This window comes from Copadichromis virginalis, linkage group LG23 (genome assembly GCF_057382275.1).
Source record: "Copadichromis virginalis isolate Kocher_CV1m ecotype Utaka linkage group LG23, C_Virginalis_male_GT1.1, whole genome shotgun sequence".
NCBI classification, from domain to species: Eukaryota; Metazoa; Chordata; class Actinopteri; order Cichliformes; family Cichlidae; genus Copadichromis; species Copadichromis virginalis.
The window spans coordinates 25,749,335-25,764,724 of record NC_140639.1 but is presented as its reverse complement, the minus strand read 5'-3'; the positions used below and the strand labels follow the sequence as shown (position 1 = coordinate 25,764,724).

The 15,390-nt window shown below is 39.7% G+C and overlaps 1 protein-coding gene across 2 annotated transcripts in view; it reads left to right on the top strand.

Moving 5' to 3' along the window:
- Positions 1 to 15,390, top strand: part of tmem198ab (transmembrane protein 198ab) — a 41,770-nt gene extending 26,380 nt beyond the window's left edge. For both annotated transcript variants that reach the window (XM_085449462.1, XM_085449463.1), the window contains exons 2-5: positions 7,127 to 7,405; positions 7,508 to 8,089; positions 11,601 to 11,803; positions 12,712 to 15,390. In XM_085449462.1, coding sequence (XP_085305588.1) covers positions 7,249 to 7,405; positions 7,508 to 8,089; positions 11,601 to 11,803; positions 12,712 to 12,864 — 1,095 coding nt within the window. In that variant the 5' untranslated portion in view covers positions 7,127 to 7,248 and the 3' untranslated portion in view covers positions 12,865 to 15,390. The remainder of the gene's footprint in view (positions 1 to 7,126; positions 7,406 to 7,507; positions 8,090 to 11,600; positions 11,804 to 12,711) is intronic.

The window sequence follows — 15,390 nt, the reverse complement described above, 5'->3', positions numbered from 1 at the left end:
GTTGTTGTTTTTGTTGAATCCCGCAAAAGCAGAAGAATTCCTCTGTCTGTGGTCTGTTGTGCCTTTTGTTTCTTCCATTTCCTAGAGGAGGATCACATTTAATGATGCACATTAAAAAAAAAAAAGAAACATTTTCTTTATCTGTTTCCACACACACACACACACACACACACACACACACACACACACACACACACACACAGGCTGCAGGGTCACTGGGCAATGACCCCCTAATCCTCTGCCAAAAGATTATTATTAATATGACATGCTTGGATGAATAGGGGATAAAATAAAATCATAGGGAGTGTGTGTGCGTGAGCGTGTATGAGTGCCTGAAATCCTTTTTTTCCCCCCTTTTTTTGTGGGACTGTACTGCACATTTATTCATCATCTTCTTCCTTGCAACTGCTTCATTACGGTTCTATTAAAATGCAAATGCCCATCTGGAATCCCCCCCAAAAAAACAAAAATAAAACAGCATTCGCTTTTAGCAAGGCTGAACTTGTTTATTTAGCCATCTATCATTCATTAACCTGAAAACATACTGTCATTATTATGCCTGCTATAAAATTAAGGGTTTAATGCTGTCATGAGGCAGTGCTACTCAGTTTGCTGGCCTTAGACTGTGCTTTGAAAATTGATACGATATTTTCATATTAGTGAGTAATGAGAGAGAAAAGACGGTCAGCCTGGGGGGCAGATATGGCCTCCTCTCCCACATGAAGAGCTCTGAGAGTTTATGAGATTTTGGCTTTAGGTTTTGATGCTTGGACTGGATGTAAAATTGATGATGCGGTTGCCCTGATAATTTCGTATGAAGGTATAAGGACTTGAGAATGATAGGAAAGAAGTAAGTCTGAATATATTGATAGTATGAAGGTTAAAGTTTGCATGGCTTCATTAAATGTAGGGGATGTTACAACAAGATAGTTGTAACATTCTTGACATTTCTGTCTGTAAATTGGAGTTCTTTTAAGGTAGTGGATTCAAAATGTAATGCAAAGTATTTACATGTCTCTGCTATTAAATAGTGCAGCTATTTTCTCTGCAGCACAATTACCCATTGCATGGTATGGCCTCAAACACAAAGAGTGAAATGTTACAATTAACCCCATAGTCTGGGTTAGTTGTAACATATCCTGGGGTGAAATGTAACACAATGAAATAAGGGTACTAACAAAATATTAACATGTAATCTTTGTTTATTCAACACATGAATGCACTTACATCCATTTATGTAGCTTTGTGTGTGTGTGACAGAATGCAGAAATCTAGCTTTTGAACATATTCCAACCCCCCAAAAAAGACAAATTATGGAATTTTCTGCAACTGAATATTTCATTAATTTTGGTTGGTCTTCCTTGAGTTTGGCCTCATTGGCTCAGTGGGCATTATAACCTACAACTCTTGCACCAATTTTGAACATAACAATGAAGCTGAAAAAATGTAGTTGTTCACCAGCATCGCAATTCCATTACTTTTTATCATGGCTTACCTTGGTGTGGTTTGCAAAGTGCTTCAGAAAGATGAGGAAATCTGTTTCTTGCACCCATCCTGATTTATTTCCACTACCAGTATTTCCTACTGGTCCATCTCTGACACAGAGGTCTGCATAATGTATGTGTGGGAACACAAACAGTGGAGGAATTGTGTTGCCAATGGCATTAACCGCATATACAAATGCGACCAGTGAACCTCTCTCTGCTGATGTCGTTGCCCCAACTTGTTTAATATAAGTTAAAGTGATAGTGTGGTAAGTTGTAACATCTGCGTTATTGTTACAACTAACCCAGACTGTTGCTGTTACAACTGACCCAGACTCCTATAGCCATGAACTAGCTAACATTACAGCCAACGGCTAAAACATTAGCACTAAAGACCTACACCGAATATATCCCCATAGACATACAAATAACATAATTTAAGTTTGATGAGTTTAACTGCAAAGCAAATAACGCTATTACAAATTGAAATAAAGTAGAAAAACTTACTTTTTGGCATACAAATGACTTTTTTTTGGTGTTAAATTGTCTGTTTTTGACAAAATGTGCTGATTTTTCACATTTGATAGCAGAACTGAATTGGGCATGCACAGGATGAGTCACATCATTTTAAACTTAGCCCTGATTGGAGAAATTGGAAGTGTTACAACTGATCCACGTTACAACTATCCCCGGTCTCCCCTACTAAAGTTATTGTGCATAAAAAAATCAGGTGACTATAAGGTGGTCAGGTGGGAACAGTTCTCATGTTTTTTTTTACTTCTTCTAATTTGCTTTTTGTCCTTTTCTGCCTCCTAATTTACAGCTTTTTGCTGTGAGCTGCTCGGTGAGAGAGCGTTGTGGACTGTGTTTGTCCAGCCTTTCCATTCCTTTTCTTTTATCATTTTTTTTTTTTAAAACACCTTCCCTGCGGGAAAGTGAGTAGGACAGCATGTTTACCTGCTCAGCGTTTGAAGGCAGAATCACTTAAAGCACTGCAATGTGATGGACTAGGAGGAGTTCTGGTTGTTGGTTTTTATGTATGTGTTCCTATAAATTGGAGTGGAGTTCGGAATAGTGAGAACACCAAAGCAGAAGCAGGAAGTCAAACCGGATTCTTAAAGAAAAATTTGCAGTTTATTTGAGGCCGAAGAAGAATGAAAAACAGAAGGCAACTCAGAGGAAACTGACTAGGGCTACGTCCACACGTACACGGGTATTTTTGAAAACGAAGATTTTCCGTTTTCGTTTAGAAAAAAAAATCCCGTCCACACATAAAAGCCAAAAACGAAGGAAAACGCTGCTAGGAACATGCCAAAGCAGCAGGTGGCGCTATATTACTATCCGTGTAGAAATGTTGGCCAATCAGAAGTCAATAAGTCTGGGTGGGAAAGCGTAAACAAAGATGGCGCATAGAAGCAGAACTGAGTCGCATGTGTGGAGGGACAGTAACTGTGTGTGTATATGTAAGCATTTAAACACTGCAGAGAGTAAAATTAACAGTATTTTGTCTAAGTTCGCCATTGTAGAAATTCATTTCACCGAAACAGTAACGTGGCGCACAGTGTGACGTCAAAAAATGCGCACACCTTTGACACTGCGTTTTCTCCGTTTACCTCGTCCACGCGTAAACGCAAAAACTGAGTTTTTGAAAATATTCACCCTGGCAGGAGTTTTTAAAAATCTCATTTTTCAGTGATCGAAAACGGCGTTTACGTGTGGACGAAAAGCGCAAACGCATAGAAAAACCTGCATTTTCAAAAATACCCGGGTACGTATGGACGTAGCCTAGAATTAAACTGGGAAAACTAAGATACTGAACACATGCAATTGTGAACATGGGGAAAATAGAATTGATATTACAGGTGAAGCGAAACTGAACACACTGAACCGATGAGATGAGAGACTGTCAAAATAAAACAGGAAACACACTCAGACGCAGACTAAGACACATGGGCTTGACACTGGGACCTGGGGAGAAACTGGGGTGATAGCAAGCGACACAGAGAGGACGAGAGACGTCACGGGCTGGTGAGAACACACATGGATGCACATGACAGACAGGGGAGCCAAGGATGAGACACAAGGAGGAAAACATGGAAACAACTAACACACGGCTAAGACAAGACACAGAGGGAGGGGGAGCAAGACACACAGAGGGAAAGCAAATGCAGACATAACTGGGGAAACCTTAAACTCAACAACATTAGAAGAACCAAATCTCAAACATAAAACATCTTAATAAAGCAAAGAGTAAAAAATCCCAGAGTGAACTATTGTTATAGTTTAAACCCTAAATATGTGGCATCTCAGGGCTTTAAATGCATATAAAAAACATGAAAACATAAAGCGAAACACTCAAGATAGCTACACGCGGTAAACTTTTATGATGTGGGAATGGTGGACTGCATCTGATGCAATAGGATAGGCTACTTTGAAACCTACCGCCTCTCAAAGGCATTTTTTCCAAGCTGTGTTTTTGACAGAACAGAACATTTAACCGAATTTACTTGATTTAAATGTATTATTTATTTAGTAAATTAATTCTCAATAATTTAGCATTAAAATGCATGGAAAAATAGATATTGCCATAAAAAATTTATGGAGGATATTTGCGGTTTCTGCAAATTTGCGAGCGTTTCTACAAACAAGAACAATCCACAAGAGACTGAGGCAGTGAACTTTGAACCGCGACTTCACGGGGGTATACTGTAGTATATAATTAATAATTGTAGGTGACACTATATAATTAGGCTAAGGGTATAATTTTCTTGTAATTCAATAGAATTCAACTTTATTTTAAAATCACAATGTAATTGTATTTACATACAAATATTGTGTAGGTGACTCGCACTAAATTATGATGATAACAAATCCAGTTTTATTTGACAAGAAACGAAGAAATAATTATACTGTAAATATATTAAAGTACTGTGTAATTAACCCCAAAAGTTGATTCTGTTCATTTGGACGTAACGTTTTCAGTGGGAGAAACGTTTCATCACTCATCCAAGTGACTTCTTCAGTCTCAGCTGACTGCAGGTTTCTCCGACCTCAGAAACAGTACATTTGCACAATAACTAAACCTTGCCCACTGAATGAACAATGGGCTGTGAGGTCAGTTCCTTGATCATTAATATGCAAATTGTCATGACCATTGATCAACAACCTGTGTAATTAAATTTAGGTATTGCACAACTTCTTGTATTTTACAAGAATGGGAACATAAATTATAATGTGAGTACTTTGAAGTAACTTGTTCAGTTTCATGGTAATTTCCCCATCTTGCATTGTAAATACGTTGTACTTTTTGTACTTGTTAACTTTATTCTAATCCAAGCACTGCAGCAAAAACTTTTAGGACAAGAGTTAATTTCCTTAAATGTGAAAGTGCTTCCACGTTATGCAGAAAAGTTCTGACACTTTACAAAATTACTTTGCCGTTCGAGGAGAGAGATCAAAGGTCAAATGCAGAGCAACAGGAGCCAGAGATAATAATGTTTTAGTACTTGGCTCCATGCCAAAGCAGTTTTCACTTCCAGTTATGTTTTTTTTATTTTTATTTTTTTATCAACCCCTTCATAACCTCAGGGAGGTAATTAATCAAATCCTGAGGGAGGAAAGTGAATGACGCAAGTGGGGGAAGGCTGGGAAAAGGAGTGGCACCCAAACCAGGTGATCGAGAGGGAGCGGACGGGAGCTAAAGGTACTGAAGGCGAGAAGGGAAACAAAGCAGGCAAGAGGAAAAGGAGAGGAGAGCTCATGAATAGGAGAGTAAAGTTCCCCAGACAGGAGTTACATAAGCACCTCTGACCCAGAAACCTTCCACAACCGGACTGAACTTGCCCTGAGATGGAGAGGACGAAAACAGCCGGAGGAGAGAGGAGGCGTGGGAAGGAGGTGAAAGAGGAGGGGATTTGTTTAACGGATGTGTACATCCTTTTACAGCAGCTGTATGTGTATTGTGAATTAAATAGTTTGTGACTTGTGCATAGGTGCATGCTTTTAGATTAGCAACACTACTATGAAGCATTTTATTAGCGTGAGAGTTATATTGACTAAAACACATGAATGAAAGGTTAGACGGGACGTGGAGGGAGCAGGCAAGGACAGACAGAGATTTGAATAATGGAGGCAGCAGGAAATGAGGTGAAAGACGAGGTGAGAGTGATTTAGAAGGAAGTCGAGGCTGGTGGTTGCTGACAGGTGTGCACAGTCAGACGCAGAGGAAAACAATAAAGAACAAACGAGGACGGGCGCGAAGAAGGACAAAGGCAAGGCGAATTTATTTACCTGAGCTTCAAACAGAGGCCTGCACTGGAATGCAGACGAGGAAAGTAAACAAAGCAGTGGCTGGTGAAGCCTTTGGGAAGATTGATCACTTAATGAAACGCAATGAATCACTGCATTGTTACAGATAAACAAATATAAACCGATAATGTATGAGGATGCTTATAGAGGTTGTACAGGCAGAGCTGAGGTCGCTTGAATGGATAAGACTGCTTAGATCCAGCCTGCTTGCAGCACATGTATATTGTATCAGCTCAGTCAATTCAAGTAGTTTGGGCAGAAAACATCAGTAGTTCTGGGTTTGGACTCCCTTTTATCTTCAGAGATTCTCTAATTCTTCATCGGATGGATTCAACAAGGTGCTGGAACCATTGCTCAGAGATTTTGCTCCATGTTGAAATGATGGCATCATATAGTTGGTGCTCATTCAAGATGATAATCTCCCTCTCCCCCACATCCTAAAATCCTGTCTTGGACTGAGATCTAGTGACTGTGGAGGCCATTTGAGTTTGAGATGATCTGAGCTGGAAGCTGATTAGCTATTTAAATAGGTCTGCCCGGTGAAGAAGCTGGTGAGTGTTTATATCACACAGCTTTTTTTTTTTTTTTTAATTCTTGCCATGCCAGTGAACCAGTTTCTTTAAACAGCTACTAGAAATTGCAAGAGAAGTAGGTTAATGACAAATTTGTCAAACACAAGCTCACAGCGTTACTTGCTCAACTGAAGGGATCTCCTGTCCTGTTCTTTGCTTACATTTTTGTCTGTCTTAGAGACTGTGGTGCCTCTGAAGAGTGCTGCATGAATAAATAAATATAGCTTGTTCAGTTAAGTTGGCAGCCTGCTACAGCAGATTGTAAAAGGCTGTCGTAAAAGGAAACAGAACAAACATCAAATGGATTGAAGTCAAGTAAGGATACTCAAAATTCCAGGTAACAAAACGCGTAAACCAACAGATGAAAGATTTGGGTCATGCAGAATTAGCGGCCATCAACACAGAGCACAGAGTTGTAGACATTCGGGTGAACAATGTGGGTTTTGAACACCTATTAGAAATGGAACTTATATGTCAGACTGGGAAATCACGCTGTTAAAAATAGGACTATTTGAGACTGACTCGCTGGAAAACAACCATTAAAAAAAACGTGTTGGCTAAGTTTCACAGCATATTGTGCATCTTCATACCCTCTTGGGTTTGTATTACTGTTTTCAATAATGCATTTATGCATCATATCAGTTTTAAAACCTTTAAGGGTGGTTTCACAGCTAGTGCAGACCTCCATTTGGTGGGCTCTACAGTGCTTAACTTCAACTCTTATATTGTTGCCTTATCCCTTTTCTTCTTCTCTATCCGCAGGTAAAACCATGGACCTGGACAGTGCTCCATAACCTCGCTTGCCCCTCACCTCCCTCCTGATCACCTTTTCTCCTCCTCAATTTGTCCTCCTTCCCCTTCCTTTTCTCTACTACCTGTTCACGATGACAACCACACTGGAGACGATGCTGGCACAGCCTGACCTGGAGCTGGGCCCTGATCGGATGGACGGCTGCGAGGCCGCTCGTGGGCATTACAAAGTGGTTCCCTCCGTTGTCTGCTCGATGTGTTGTCTCTTTGGCATCATTTACTGTTTCTTTGGTGAGTTGAACAGGTGATGTTAATGCAGCAGCAGCAGTTGTTCTTTGTTCTATTTAAGACCTGTTGTTGAGGTCATGTGTTTCTGGCTCTTTTTTTTTTCAGGATATCGCTGCTTCAAGGCGGTTATGTTCCTTACGGGCCTGATGTTCGGCTCCGTCGTTATCTTTATGCTCTGCTACAAGGAGCGCGTGCTGGACACCCAGCTGAGCGTGGAGGCCTCAGTGGGCATTGGCCTGGGCATCGGGACGCTCTGTGGCCTGGTCACCATGCTGGTTCGGAGCGTGGGCCTCTTCATGGTGGGCCTGCTGCTTGGCCTGCTGGTTGCCGTGGCTACCCTGGTCGGCATGGAGGAGCTTTCTGACAGCCCGCCGCGCTCTGTCTGGGTGCCCCTGGGCGTGCTGCTTGGCCTGGGCATGCTGTTTGCTGTGCTCACCCTGCAGTGGCAGCGTCTGTTTACAACGCTGTCTACAGCGGTGTTCGGGGCAGCCGTCATCACGGTGGCTTTGGACTACTTCGTGGAGCTCTTTGCCCTTGTGCTGTACATGTATGAACGGATTAAAGCAGAGTCTGGAAAGCCTGTGTGCTGGATGACATGGGTGGTCCTCGGAGTGTGGCCTGCCCTCACCCTGCTGGGTGTCGTGGTCCAGTGGAAGGTGACCGCTGAAGGATACTCCCATACCAAGGGTGAGGAAAGCTGGTTCCAGTGTATATTTGTGGTGCTTGGCTCTGGTTTGCTGCTGACTGTAGCAGTTCACCATTTTTCTTCCTAGAAGACATACCTGTAGGAATGAGTCTAAAGGAGAGCAGGGGGTTCATTCCAGTATATTTATTTAAAAGATTTATATACTAATTATTTAGCACATATAGATTTATAAAGCAAAATATAAATCTTACCTTTAAATTATGATATAATCTTATAGATTATGGTGGCAATAAATACAATAATGTATCTTTTGTTGTGGGTTTGCAATGTATATTATACATTTTATTTATTTATATATATATATATATATATATATATATATATATATATATATATATATATTAGGGGTGCAACGATACACAAAATTCACGGTTCGGTTCGATACTTTGGTGTCACGGTTCGATATTTTTTCGATACAAAAAAAATGTTCATGCCTTTTTAATTTGTCATTTATTAAAATTATAAATATATATTTTAACTCAAAAGTACAGTTTTTAAATTTAACCCTAACCCTTGTGCGTGTTTTTTATTTTGACAGCGAATGCGCACCTGCGGACCACTTATGTGCAGCCCTGGTTATTTAGCTCGTCATATTGCAGCCACAGAAATTATTTTGTCCATGAAACCATAAAGCTGCACTTTCTTTTTGCCTTATAGTCTGATTTGTCATAACTTCTCCGTTTTGTGGTAAGCTTTTCTTTGGCTGTCACTTCTTCACCCCGACCTGTCTTATTTGGCTCAGCAGAACTGAAATGCTTTTACACACTCACTCACATAAGCTCAGCGATTCTCTGCGCGATCAACCTCTCACATGTTTAAGCTTGCTGCGGGAGATTTCACTTGTCATGTTTGCATAGTAAGCTAACGATTAATAAGACGATGTCAGAGGAATTGGTGCACAAATTATCATCACTCACAGATCAGTGCTGTCGCTCTCTATACACAGTTCGCATGAATGCAAAGTGAAAGCAAAAAAACAAGCGCAAATTCAAACGCGATTTCAATATGTCACATATTGACAGTGGCTCACCGATGCCAATGACATAATTACCCAGCTACATTTCTGAAAGAATGCAAAAGCATTGACATATATTTTTCCTTCCTACAATAGCCCGACGGGCAGGGAAGAGATAGATTTTGGTAGCCCGACTGAAAAAATCGCTAGCTCCGGGACGTCGGGCTAGCGATATTGCGAGCCCTGTATCTGATTGAGGAATCACTCATCTTTGGAAAAGAGAGTTTATTACAGAGAAATGTCTCTTTCCAAAGTAAAAGCTATACTATCCGCTTCTTCTGGGCTATATTCTCAGCAGCATAAGGAGAATCATGTGCTAACAGCTGTCTAAATGACTCGGCTAAAGTTAGTAGCATGCTTGTTGTTTTTGTCTTTGCACTAGGATGATGTCAGCGTAAATGTGCAGTCATATTTGTTGTGTTCCCACTAGTGCTTTCAGGTTAATCTCGTTGAAATGACCTTAACGCCACAACACGGCAAATCTCCGTTAACGAGCTACCGCTGATCGCCCCGTGCATGGGGCTAGACGGCCAACACGTTAACGAGCTAACTGCGCTAACACACTAGTTCCCACCCATGTAATTGAGCATTGCACGGCACATCCAACATACTGTTTTACTTTAGTCCATGACTCGCTTACCTTCAGGGTCATACGTCACATGAAAACCAAAATAATTCCAAACGCCAGATCTGAATGAGGGTGGGGGCGGTGCCCTGCGCTCTTCCTCCTGACTATGCTGTCTGTGTTGAGCGCTCAGTGGATCTGCGCTCGACAGTGCAGCCTAGGCGGAGTAGTCGAACGCAGATTCACTGAGCGCTCAACACAGACAGCATCGTCAGAAGGAAAGTTGATAAAATAAATTACAAATGTTGTATTGTTCGATACATATGCGTACCGAACCGAAAGTACTGTATCGAACGGTTCAATATCGATACGAATATCGTTGCACCCCTAATATAAATATATGTATATATATATGTATATATATATATATATATATATATATATATATATATATATATATATATATATATATATATATATATATATATATATATATATACACACACACACACACACTCGGGATTATAAGGGGCACTGTCGATTTTCAGAAAAATCAAAGGATTGATTTTAAGTGTGCCGTATTTTTTTCCAAACAACACGGTAATAACGACGGCCTGCTAGCATGCTCTAACAAAAATAGTGCTTTGTTGTGTATCTGACGGATGAAAGCTAAACCAGTTCCACACCACTGAAGTTGCAGCATTTTTACAAACCAGTTCTGGTTCATCCATTTCATTCAACGATCAACTTTCGCTCTTCTCATTCGCTGCCATGCTTTTTCCGCCATGTGTGTATGAAAACAAAGGCACTGTGCATGCGCGTTTTACCCATATTCTATCGCCATATTTCATTTTCTTGTCGTTGCCCAACATTATACCGGTATTACGGTGAACGGTATGATATGGCCCAGCCCTACCACCCATCTTGAGGAGTTTGCCCCCTCACATATACTAATGTGCTACAAACAGGACTTTAATATCACCAACCATTCCCATGTTATTACGGTGTATTCATATAAATGGCCCACCCTGTACATTAGATAAAGCTAACTCTAAAATGTGAGAATTATCTCACACCAAAACAAATGATTTAATGTTCATTTATTACATCTGAAGTCTAAACTAAATGTGTTTGGGACATGTAAAATATAGAATTTAATTAGCTAAACCAACAATAAGTTATTTCGAGGTCCATGACAGCTATGCCAGAGTTTGGGATTTCCCCACCTGTCAAATTTTACTTTAACCCTGGCCAAGTATTACTGACCAATCAAGTTTAAGCAGGCTTTGCTTGTTTGCTTGTAAAAACTCTCTTATTAAGAGGGAAAAAGGAAAACGCATGCTGAAATTTAAACATCAATGATCTGAGGATGGTTACACTTTTTCTTAGCTTTTTAAAATTGATAAACCAAGACAGGTGAACACAACAGGAAGTCTTAACCTGGATATCCGCTGGTTACACACAAAATATTAGAGCAGCTCTGGAGCTTTTCTGCAGTGATTTGGTTCTAAATGCAGCATTTACAAATACAATAAAAGCCTGATTTTTGTTGCTCTTTAATGGAACTCCTGTATCAGCTTGTAATGTCCTGACTAGACTTCAGCAGTTTTCAGCAGAAGTATATGTTATATTCACTTCTGACAAAATGCATTAATTTAAAAAAAATTATTTGAGGGTTGAATATTTTTAAGTTGTCGTACATCTAAGTGAGAATCTCTTCAAAACTCAAATCTGATCTGATCTGAGTTCCTCAAGAGCACCCGTAAAGGTCCCCTAAGTTTTTAATAAGATGAACCTAATTTTCACATAGAAAAGAATATAGAATATAGATAGATATCAACATTGCCTCTGTTTTTAGCTTTGAAAAACAAAAAATCATCTTTCCTTATTAGCCTCCCTTTGTTCTCCTCAGTAATCATCAGCCGCCAGCAGCGGAGGATGCAGGTGATGCGCATTCGCCAGCGGGATGACCGCTACCGCAACAAGAAGAAGAAGAAGCAGCAACATGGCTCCTCTTCACACCATCAACACCAATCCAAACAACTGCACACGGAGCCCGCCTACCGCCGCAAACCCAACCCTATCCGCCGCTACGATACCGACGTCCTCTCTCCTGTGAGGACCAGTAATCATACTGTTGAATGAAAATTTTTGGCCTTGAAACAAATAGCACAGTTATTTAAAGGAAATAGTCTGTCACTGAATTCTAGAAAAAAATAGAAATCAGTGTGAAACCTTATATAACTATACTCAAGGTCATTATACAATAATAAGATGTAGACAAGACTGTCCTAATTCATATATACTAAATGCTTATCAATATCCTAAAAACAAGACTGATCAAGTACCATTGTCAGATATCTACCATTTAATTAAGTTACTTTATAGCTAGCTGGCGAACTGTCCCCTTGTGAGCTGTCACTGAAAAACGTAAACATCAGTTGTATATATTTTTTTTTGTTGGTCCATTACATGATTTACTGATGGCTAAAATTTATTCTGTTTTAAAATATACACAAGTGTCTTGTATTACCTAGTGAACCAATATAGCAAGCTAGCAAACTAGAATTTCCACTCGGCTCACCCTTTGCTGAAAAGAAAGTCTCTTTGAATTCTGAGGCTTTACATATCATGATAATAATAATCTGATCCAGTATCTGAACAAACCAAAAGATTTCTGTATTATGTCCGTTAGACAGACTAAAGTGAAGATTTTTGGCCATAATGCACAGCACCATCAGTGCAAACAACTCATACCAATAGTGAAGCAGGGAGATGATTTTGATTGTTTTTCAGCCAAGGACCCTGAAACCAGGTATTGTGTAGAATAAATAGGTAACAGTAGGTTATGTGACCACAGTCAAACATTGTTTTAACCAGATGATCAAATTTCCAACACATTTCAATAGCTTAGAGACAACCAATTGGGCAAGTAGTGATTTTGAAGTTATCCTGCCATTTGCTAAGACTGGCAATAAAAAGAAGGAACCAGACTAACTTTATAAACTTTTTGTTCTTTCTAGAGCTACATCCAGAGTTTTAGAGATCGGCAGGTACAGGCACAGCCCTTTCCAGGCCGGCTAGTCGGGGGCTCCCATGCCGTAGTGGAGATGGGCTATGACTGTGGATCCACAACGCCACTCACTGGAGCAGCAGGACCTTCGCTACGGGTCTAACCACTCCAGAACCTCCCAGATGCCTGAACATACCACTTACCCAGAGAGATGTACGTCTCTATAATCACACCTGTGCTAGAACAAACCATTACACACCTAAGAGGATGGAAAAAATATGTAGGGCTGGATTTACCTGAAATGCAAACACATTTGACTGTTTCCCTAAATAAATTTTGGATTATAAACCTCTTGCTGGAGCCACCAGTGTGGTGCCGAGGTTAGCTGACCTCTTTTCATCGTCCAAACGCACAAATGCATGCATGTACTTAACATCACAAAAACCGCAGCTACAATTTTAAAGATTGATGTGGAAGCCCAAAACAACCTGCTGGACTCATCCCCAACCTGTCTGCCACCATCTCAACTCAAACCAGGGATTGGAGCTTCAGTGCAAACCCTCCTCAGGTTCTAACAAAAATAATGAAGATTCGTTGTTAATAGTTTCTACCACTGATGTTACAGAAGCAAGTGGAAGTCGAATTAAAGGTCCAGTCAACATTGTCTTTAAGGGGAGGTAATGACCCTTCACAGCAAACTGAGATACTCTATTTGCTCTCTGTGCCATCCGGACTACATACATCCTCTTTGAAATGAGGAAAGATTTCGTAACTGTCACATTTAAAGAGGGGAAAACCCTTTGCCACCCTTGGTGCTGGACGACACACTACTTCAAGCGGCCAACTGCTCTGAAGGCCAGGGAATCTGTTTAAACGGGTGCCTTGCCCCTCCTTGGACTGTAAAGTTTAGCATCAGGAGAGCGGTTACTGGCAGATATCCCACCAGTGGCTTCTTCTTGCATTAAAAGTGGAAAAAAAAAAATTCAGTGAGGGGTGGTAGCCAGGGAGCTACAAAAAGCAGGGTTAAAAGACTTTTTAGAGGTGAGCTTGTTGTTTTCACAGATGTGTGGATAAATGTGGTTTTATTTACACTGGCACCTCAGAAGATCTGATTTTGCGGATTCTCAGTGCTGGAAAATATAAATCTTGCTCATTTTGTGTCCTGAACTTATTCTCTAAGAGATCAGTTTCACGTGTAAAACAGATTTCTTTTTCACTCTACCATTTACCTTTGTGTAGAACTTGGCAGAGGATGGTCAATGACAGAATAGCTGAATTTTTTTGTTTGTTATGCCATAAAAGTGAACATAAATTAAATTTCATTTGTTAGACAACTCATTTACCATAATTGAAACAGGATCAAGAAAACTAATGTTATCAGATAAAATAATCATTTATTTTCATTTAATAGCTGTATGGAGGTAACATAACTGAAGAGTGGCAGAAATTAATGCCAATGTTACATTTTTAGTTTCTTAAATATGAATAATTTTAAAAGAATTTGTTTATTCCAGTTCTCACATAGCTGTAGTCATTATTTACTGATACAATAGTGTTAAGAAAGTAAAAGCTCGATTACAAATAACGACACTAATAAAAACATGGCGGGAATTATCATTGATGTTAGCATGATAGGCTAACTAATGTCAACTTTTTAAGTAAAAACTAGTTAGCCTGCTTTACTATGGAAGGAAATTAGCCTAGCTTGCTAGCATTGACTTTTTGATTCAAATAACAGTTTATCTGCCCTGTAACCAACTTTTGAAAAGAGAGCAGATAAAGATTTAATAAGTAAATTTGAGGGTTTTTTGTTTTCTAATGTTCCTTTAACATTTACATAATATTTCAGGGTTATTATAGCTGTTTGTTTGTTTTTTTTATTTAACCTAATTTAACCTGAGCTGATTGAGAGATTGTGTTTCAGGTATTGGTTATTTTCCAGTATAATAAATTAAAAGGTTTTCTCAGTGATGGTTTAGGTATCTGTCAAACGAAATCTCAGAAATGTGCCTGTTTGCACCGTAGACAGACCCAGCTGAGGTGCTAGTGTAAACAAAGCTCACAGGTCTGAGTGACAAAATGGACTAATGGCCATAGAAACTTGTATTTAGAGCAACTCTTTCCATCATGTGCATTGACCTTCTTTATTTGGGAAAACATAACATTTTTGTCACCAGTGAAAATGTGAATACTTTGTTATTGTTGCCGCCTTTTTAAAGGAAAAGCAGACACGTGAGTGCGGAGGGGGGGTGTTTCTATTTCTCACCTGACATGCATGATCTCACCCCTCCGTCCACCCAATCCTGTGTGGCACTGAACACCCTGCACCCTTTCATGTACATCGATGTGAAATTTGTACATAAAAAAAAACACAACACTTACTACCTTTTTTGGGTGGAAGTGGGATTTTTTTCCCCTTTTTTTTTTACCATTTGATTGTTATATTTAAACACTTTCTTTTCTTAAAAGTCACATTTAGTGGTTTCTTTCGAGTGGGATGTATTTATTTGTTTTATTTGATTATTTTCTGTAAGGAGAGTGCAATCATCACTGTAGGCCAGTAACTCCATGCTTTTATTAAACTGAATTATGACTATGATCATTAAAGCATGTGTTCCAATGGGCCTGTGTACAATAAAATGTAAAATGATTGGTCTTTTAAAGCAATGCCATGTAGGCATGAAACATA